This window comes from Oncorhynchus tshawytscha, linkage group LG10 (genome assembly GCF_018296145.1).
Source record: "Oncorhynchus tshawytscha isolate Ot180627B linkage group LG10, Otsh_v2.0, whole genome shotgun sequence".
Lineage (NCBI taxonomy): Eukaryota > Metazoa > Chordata > Actinopteri > Salmoniformes > Salmonidae > Oncorhynchus > Oncorhynchus tshawytscha.
Window position 1 is genome coordinate 14462730 of NC_056438.1, and position 8983 is coordinate 14471712.

Consider the following 8983-nt stretch of genomic DNA (forward strand, 5'->3'; position numbering starts at 1 on the left):
CCCCCTTGGACGATCTGCACGGCCTCTATGCACATTCACATGCCTCTCTCTTAACACTCACAACACACTCAACCACCATACGCTGCTGCTACGTTTTACATGAATCCAGCTGCTCAGTCACTTTACCCTGATAGTATACATATAACTTCTGATAGTATACATATAACTTCTGATAGTATACATATAACTTCTGATTGTATACATATAACTTCTGATTGTATACATATAACTTCTGATTGTATACATATAACTTCTGATTGTATACATATAACTTCTGATTGTATACATATAACTTCTGATTGTATACATATAACTTCTTCTATCACCGCCGCCGTTGTTGATATTGTTTTTCTACTTAGTGTATATTCTTTTGTTCTTTCTCTACTGGCTTTGCGACTTTTCCCCTTCTATTTATTGATATTGATACTTTTCTGTTCACAAGTGTTCTATTTTTGATATTGATACTGTGCTGTTGAGGAGGAACTGGCAAGGAAGCATTTCACTGTACCTTTTACACCTTCTGTATCCTGTGTACATGACAAGTAAACGTTGGTTTGATTTGATAGAAGCCAAAGACGAGATGAAGTGCATTTTTACCTGGAGTTTTTCCTTATTGTAGACTACTACTTTCAACACTGGTTTACTACACCACCTTACTCACTCTGTTTTTAGTACATGTCCTCACATGTGAGTCCTTAAATAGATGGGTGGGGCTAAGGCATAAGATGGTGTGATCAATGCTGAATGGGCATACTCATAGAAGAGCTCTTGAGCAAGTGTGAACACTTTCAAGGGTATTTTCTCCTATTATTTCGTAAGTGGGATAACACGTTTATCAACTTTAAAAGCGGTATAACTTTCCTGTTTCCTCCAACTACAGTGTATGATATACCATTTTGAATCTATGAGTCTGTACTTTTAAAAATATATTCAGATGTTGCTTACTGGCCTGATAGTGTTGTAATGTAGTTTATTCTTCACGTTGAACTGTGTAGTTACTGTAACTGCCAGAGACTGAGTGTACATTCCAAATGGCACCCCATTTCCTAGTCAAAGTAGTGCACTTTATAGCGAATAGGGTGCCATTTGGGATGCCTGCTGACAGAGAACAAATTATAGAACAGAAGCTTATGCAGATCATTTGAGGAGCTCACAGAAGCCTGAACACTGAGGAAGACAACAGCAACCATTTTGGTAAGACATTTTCTATTATTCTATCAAATATTATACATTAAAAGTACCTGCCTTATCAGAATGTAAATGTGCGGAACAGTGAACATTGTCACTTACAGGTAGGTCTACTGTATTGATAGAAAAATCTCACTTAAAAAAACATAATGAGATTTTTAACTGCTTACTGTTTAGGCTACCTTCAGTATTTCAATTTGTATTTTTGATAGTATTTAAATGTATAATTTAAATTAATAATCGTTTAAAATGTATTTAGAATTTGATTCATGTTTTTTCTCCCATGTATTAGAGGGAATACCAATAGAACTATGGAACTTGGAGTGTTTCTCATCATCATTTTTTCAGGTTAGTATCTGGTCCTATGCAGCAATTTACATTTTCTTTTTACATTGGATAAAAGTAGAGACTCAGAGCTATAATATGTTATATCATGCACTGCACAGTTGATGAGCAATGGGAAATTAATTATGCTTTGAAAGTTGATGAACTTGGAACCCCACCTTTGAGAAAATGGTCTGTGAATATTTTGGTACAGTACACCTACTGGAGAGTTCTTCTTTGTCTACACCCATTCAGCATTGTTCACACACTCTTAAGCCTTAGCCCCACATATCTCTATCTCTTTAAGGATTCACAGTGTAGTAAACTACCAAAGATTTCAAGACTAAACATGGTGAAAGTAGTAGCAAAAATACACTTTATCTGGTCCTTGGCCTATATCCTAATCTGATTTTGGTGCCGATTATGTTGTTCTTCAGATTACAATTTCTGGTAAACAGGCAGAAGGTAGCCTAGTGGTCAGAGCATTGGGCCAGTGACCGAAAGGTTGCTAGATCAAATCCCTGAGCTGTCAAGGTAAAACTCTTATTGTTCTGCCCCTGAACAAGGCAGAAAACCCACTGTTCCTAGGCTGTCATTGTAAATAAGAATTTGTTCTTAACTGACTTGCCTAGTTAACTAATAAAATATTAGTTTATTTGTCACATGCAGAGGATATAGAAGGTGTAAAAGGTACAGTGAAATGGTCATTTGCATAGTAGTTTCTTTTGTTTGGACATGTAGCTAGCTAGCTAGCTAACCATAATCCCAACTAACGCTGCGTTCAAAACAATTAGGATTTGGAAAAAACTATTTGAACGGTCATCCAACTCTGGAACTCGGGCTTCTTTCTAGGGCTCTGACTTTCCGACCTGAAATTCACTGATGTCATGATTTGAACTCTTGTTTTTTTCCCCACTTGTTTCGAACGCGGCAATACTACCATATATGAACCTGCAAGTAGCTAAAGCTAACCAAATAGGTTCAATGTTAGCTAGCCAACATTAGGCTATAACTAGCAATTCAAATGGCTTTCTGAGATACAAATAAAATTACTACACAGAACATTCACAAAACGTTAGCTAGAGAGCCAGCCAGCTAACATTAGCTAGCTAGCTAACAGTATGCTTTAACTTGCTGCATACTGAGCAGCTCATGTAATAGTTAAGACCATGCTACATGGCAGACATATCCAAACTCATTTCTCGGCATGTCCAGCCCTTCCATTATCTCAGCCAATCATTGAAAGTAGGAATGTTCCTGTATTTTCTGGGTCAAAAACTACTATGCTCGTAATTTAACAATTTTATTTGTATTTACAGATGGCATACACGTGTATTATTAAGGCACAGGAAAGTTTACATGTTCCAGAAGACATTTTCTGCCAAAAGCCCAATGGAACTGTCTAAATGTTTTTTTTTTGCAGGATGATGATGTGTGGGACCTTGAGGGAAAAAATAGTCAGATGTTTTAGAAGTGCCTGAGTCAATTTCTGGTGCCTGGGATTAAAGTATTGTTACGCTACCTAATAATTGTTATCTTTTTCCAAGTAATAGGTAGACTCTGCTCTGTAACAAGCACAACTACAGATAATATGACAACCGCAACAGAGGCACCTGCTACAACAACCACAGCTGTCAGTGCATCTCCTGCTCCAACAACCACAGCTGTAGGTGCATCTCTTGCTCCAACAACCACAGACGCAGCTCCTACAACAACAACAATAACTGAGGCTCCTACTACAACAACCACAGATCCATTTACTACAACAGCTCCTACTACAACAACCACAGCTGCAGCTCCTACTACAACAACCACAGCTGCAGCTCCTACTACAACAACCACAAATCCATTTACTACAACAGCTCCTACTACGACAACCACAACTGCAGCTCCAACTACAACCATAACTACAGCTCCTACTACGACAACCACAACTGCAGCTCCTACTACAACAACCACAGCTCCTACTACAACTGCAGCTCCTACTACAACAACCACATCTACAGTTCCTACTACAACAACCACAACTACAGCTCCTACAACCACAACTGCAGCTCCTACTACGACAACCACAACTGCAGCTCCTACTACGACAACCACAACTGCAGCTCCTACTACGACAACCACAACTGCAGCTCCTACTACGACAACCACAACTGCAGCTCCTACTACGACAACCACAACAGTAGTTCCTACTACGACAACCACAACAGTAGCTCCTACTACGACAACCACAACAGTAGCTCCTACTACAACAACCACAACAGTAGCTCCTACTACAACAACCACAACAGTAGCTCCTACTACAACAACCACAACAGTAGCTCCTACTACAACAACCACAACAGTAGCTCCTACTACAACAACCACAACAGTAGCTCCTACTACAACAACCACAACAGTAGCTCCTACTACAACAACCACAACAGTAGCTCCTACTTCAACAACCACAACAGTAGCTCCTACTACAACAACCACAACAGTAGCTCCTACTACAACAACCACAACAGTAGCTCCTACTTCAACAACCACAGCTGCAGCTCCTACTACTACAACAACAACCACAGCTGCAGCTGCTACTACAACAACCACAGCTGCTACTACAACAACCACAACAGTAGCTCCTACTACAACAACCACAACATTAGCTCCTACTACAACAACCACAGCTGCAGCTCCTACTACAACAACCACAGCTGCAGCTCCTACTACAACAACCACAGCTGCAGCTCCTACTACAACAACCACAGCTGCAGCTCCTACTACAACAACCACAGCTCCTACTACAACTGCAGCTCCTACTACAACAACCACATCTACAGTTCCTACTACAACAACCACAACTACAGCTCCTACAACCACAACTGCAGCTCCTACTACGACAACCACAACTGCAGCTCCTACTACAACAACCACATCTACAGTTCCTACTACAACAACCACAACTACAGCTCCTACAACCACAACTGCAGCTCCTACTACGACAACCACAACTGCAGCTCCTACTACGACAAACACAACTGCAGCTCCTACTACGACAACCACAGCTGCAGCTCCTACTACAACAACCACAGCTGCAGCTCCTACTACAACAACCACAACTACAGCTCCTACTACAACAACAATAACTGAGGCTCCATCTACAACTGAAGCTTCTACTACAACAACCACAGATCCAATTCCGACAACAGTTCCTACTACAACAACCACAACTACAGCTTCTACTACAACAACAATAACAGGAGCAGCAGCTCTTACTACAACCACAGTTCCTACTACGACTACAACTGCAGCTCCTACTACAACAACCACAGATCCAATTACGACAACAACAGCTCCTGCTAAGTTAACCACAACTGTAGCTCTAATCACAACAACTGTAGCTCCTACTATGACAACCACTGCTCCTAATAAAACAACCACATCCCCTAATAAAACAACCACATCTCCTACTACAACACCTACAGCTCCTACTACAACAACTACAGCTCCTACTACAACTGCTGTTCTTACTACAACAATTACAGCTCCTAATACAACACCTACAGCTCCTACTACAACACCTACAGCTCCTACTACAACACCTACAGCTCCCACTACAGCTCCTACTACAACAACTGCTGTTCTTACAACAACAACTGCAGCTCCTACTACAACACCTACTACAACACCTACAGCTCCTACTACAACACCTACAGCTCCTACTACAACACCTACAGCTCCTACTACAACACCTACAGCTCCTACTACAACACCTACAGCTCCTAATACAACACCTACAGCTCCTAAAACAACAACTGCAGCTCTTAATACAACAACTGCAGCTCCTAATACAACAACTGCTGTTCTTACTACAACAATTACAGCTCCTAATACAACAACTGCAGCTCCTAATACAACAACTGCTGTTCTTACTACAACAATTACAGCTCCTAATACAACAACTGCAGCTCCTACTACAACAACTGCAGCTCCTAATACAACAACGGCAACTCTTACTACAACAACTACAGCTCCTAATACAACAACTGCAACTCTTACTACAACAACTACAGCTCCTAATACAACAACCACTACTGAGCTACCAGACACTACACACATGAGCACTATAACTCCACCTGCAGGACAGTACACCATGCATAGTAGGTCTGGTAAGTATGATTTACTTTACTTAATATCTAATGAAATTGGTAATAGTGGTAAACCCTGTCAAGTCTCCTTTTTTTCTTATAGTACAGTACGTGTCTGTCTGTCTGTTTTGCTTAATGCTTGTTCGTATTACTGACTCATTGTGTCTCTACAGGATATAAGTTGGTACTGAGGGTGAAATTTACCATGACAACAGACCTTACCGAATCTGAAATCTTGAAGCAGGTGAGAGTCACTGTCAAACGTATCATATAATAATGAATTATTATTCATCTCCAAAAATGATTATAGAATGAGGAATAACCTCACTCAAAGTGATTTCAGTGTAAGGTTGCTTTAACAAATAAGGATACTGAGTAAAGATGGAAAGTGAAGCGAATAAGTGGAAAGGAGTTTGAAGAGGATAGGAATGTAGTGTTTACACATTTACTAAATGATGTAACCCCTTTGTTTATTCCAGCTTCAGTGGGAACTGATCAGACGAGGGATGCCAGAGACCTTTACACTGCATATGAGAATCATTTCAGGACAGAATACAAAGAGAGTTACAAACTTTAATGACGATGGCCTGTTGGGGGAGATTTATGAACCCCGTGTCATATCACTTAATCCGGCATAGCAAAGACACAACAGATACCTTACAATAGATTACCCTCAAGATTACACTCTTACCCCATGTCCTGCCGTAACTGGACCTAATGTATTAGGCAACTAAATATCTATAGTACCTTCAGAAAGTTCACATCTCTTGACTTGTCTCACATTTTATGTTACAAAGTGTCATTAAAAATGTTTGAATTGTATTGTTTTGTAAACGATCTACACAAAATACTCTGTAATGTGGAGAGAGAAAAAGTGGAAGTGGAATTTATTTTTGAACATTTGTAAATTCAATATGATGTATTAATCAACAGTCAGTTGCTATGTTCTCATAGTGAAAGTCATCTAACTCAGAAACTTCAATTACCCAAACACTTGTAACTGAACTCAAGGCCACTGATATTTTTTTTGTTGATATTATATACTAGGCTAAATAATTTGGAAAATGAGAGAGTTAACAGACTAAGGCAGGGTATAGGCTAACGGAAAATAACACGGTCATTGAGGTGAGAATCACCACAGGTCAACATCATACATGAACTTCTGTACTTGAACTCAACAAACACTACAGTACAAACATTCACCAGACTTTGAGGATGAGATGGTCTTATCAACTGAGAGGGAAAATATAACAGAATCCACCAAAACTGCACCGAAATTATAGGTTCATCCAAGGCCACATTTTATTTTGAATCATTATTTTTTCAATCATTTTTATCCAGTTGGATAAACACTCCAAACAGCCTACCCGACCGCTCGGAGGAGTCTGCATGGTCCTAAAGCAATCGTTTTGAATAACATTCCAATGATAAAACTGGTGGGGACAAAAATGCAATTTCAGAATGTGGGGGGGCATGTCCATCCCGAGTGAAAGTTGCGCCCCTGGTTTCATCCACTAGGAGTCGCATTCCCTAGGCTATTCGTTCACATCCAAATGTGGACAATGCAGCAACAGTATTAATCAGGATATGTAATTAAGACTAACAAAAATACAATAATCAGTTACTGACACGGCATCACGCAAAAGGGAAATTCAATGCAAAAATGTATTTATGTAAATTCGAGTGTCGTCTGGTTTAGTTGAGGGTCCGTTATGACGCATTGGTACAAAGGGAAAAGGGTCGGTCAGGGGTCCTGCTGTTGGAGCTTTTGGTCAAAGGCCTTCGTCAGAGCTCAAGCATAGGGTGTCTTTCTCTCTAAGTTTGTTAGGGTACTCTGTTTTAATATAATGTTGATGTGGGTCCCCTTTAGGGAGCGATGAAGACTCAGTGGTTTGTTGTGAGTAAACAGAGATGTGGGTTCAGCGGAGTTCCTCTTTGGTGATTGTTCTGTCTGAGTTGAATAAAGCTTCCTCGATCTGTGTTTTGGTTTCTAATGAGATGGATCATCAAACCTTCCAGGTACCGTCACTAACGGGACTGCAAATCTTGGCCCAGAGAGTGGGATCTCATGAACATACACTACATGATCAAAAGTATGTGGACACCTGCTCATCAAACATCTCATTCCAAAATTATGGACATTAATATGGAGTTGGTCCCCCTTTTGCTGCTTTAACAACCTCTACTCTAATGGAAAAGCTTTCCACTACATGTTGGAACATTTCTGCGGGGACTTGTTTCCATTAAGCTAAAAGAGCACTGATGTTGGGCGATTAGGCCTGGCTCGCAGAAGGCATTCCAATTCATCCAAAAGGTTTTCGATGGGGTTGAGGTCAGGGCTGTGTGCAGGCCAGTCAGGTTTATCCACACCAATCTCAACAAACCATTTCTGTATGGGCCTCGCTTTGTACACGGGGGCATTGTCATGCTAAAACAGGAAAGGGCCCAAGCTGTTGCCACAAATTTGGAAGCACAGAATTGTCTAGAATGTCATTGTATGCTGTAGCGTTAAGATTTCTCTTCACTGGAACTAAGGGGTCTAGCCCGAACCATGAAAAACAGCCCCAGACCTTTATTTCTCCCCCTCCAAACTTTACAGTTGAAACTATGCATGTGGGAAGGTAGCGTTCTCCTGGCATCCGGCAGACCCAGACTTGCCATCAGACTGTCAGATGGTGAAGCGTGATTCATCACTCCAGAAAATGTGTTTCCACTGCTTCAGCTTTCAATGGCGGCAAGCTTTACACCACTCAAGCCGGTGTTTGGCATTGCGAATGGTGATTTTAGGCTTGTTTGCAGCTGCTCAGCCATGGAAACCCAATTCATGAAGCTCCCGACAAACAGTTATTCTGCTGATGTTGCTTCCAGAGGCAAGTTGGAACTCGGTAGTGAGTTTTGCAACCAAGGACAGACAAAAAATTTTGGCCTACCACTTTGCCGCTGATACGTTGTTGCTCCTAGACGTTTCCACTTCACAATAACAGCACTTACAGTTGACCAGGGCAGCTCTAGCAGGGACAAAATATGACGAATTGACTTGGATTGTTGGCATCCTATGACGGTGCCACATTGAAAGTCACTGAGCTCTTCAGTGAGGCCATTCTATTACCAATATTTGTCTATGGAGATTGCATGGCTGTGTGCTATATTTTACACACCTGTATTTTACACACTGTGTTGCTGAAATAGCCAAATCCACTAATTTGAAGGGGAGGCCACATGCATTTGTGTATATACTTTTTCCACAGGTTACAGCCTTATTCTAAAATGTATTAAATTGTTTTTCCCCCTCATCAATCTACACACAATAACCCATAATGACAAAGAAAAAAAGGTTTTTA

At 40.7% G+C, this 8983-nt stretch overlaps 1 protein-coding gene and 1 long non-coding RNA gene across 2 annotated transcripts; both read left to right on the top strand.

Moving 5' to 3' along the window:
- The first annotated feature begins 772 nt into the window (after window positions 1-772).
- Window positions 773-4857, top strand: LOC112259793 (cell wall protein DAN4-like). Its single transcript, XM_042329330.1, has 5 exons — window positions 773-1194; window positions 1481-1536; window positions 3060-4048; window positions 4308-4333; window positions 4665-4857. The coding sequence occupies exons 2-5, from the start codon at window positions 1500-1502 to the stop codon at window positions 4855-4857; spliced, it is 1245 nt and encodes a 414-aa protein (XP_042185264.1). The 5' UTR covers window positions 773-1194; window positions 1481-1499.
- A 336-nt stretch (window positions 4858-5193) lies between these two features.
- LOC112259787 lies at window positions 5194-7623 on the top strand. The gene is made up of 3 exons (XR_002954916.2): window positions 5194-5663; window positions 5816-5886; window positions 6122-7623. It is a non-coding gene; the product is annotated as an uncharacterized LOC112259787 (long non-coding RNA).
- Window positions 7624-8983: the final 1360 nt, after the last annotated feature.

Coding starts and splice junctions, on each gene's coding strand:
- LOC112259793 (XM_042329330.1), top strand. CDS start 1,500: ATGGAACTTGGAGTGTTTCTCATCATCATTTTTTCAG. Junction 4,049..4,307: donor CTACTTCAACAACCACAGCT/GCAGCTCCTACT, acceptor CTACAACTGCAG/CTCCTACTACAACAACCACA. Junction 4,334..4,664: donor CTACAACAACCACATCTACA/GTTCCTACTACA, acceptor CTACAACTGAAG/CTTCTACTACAACAACCACA.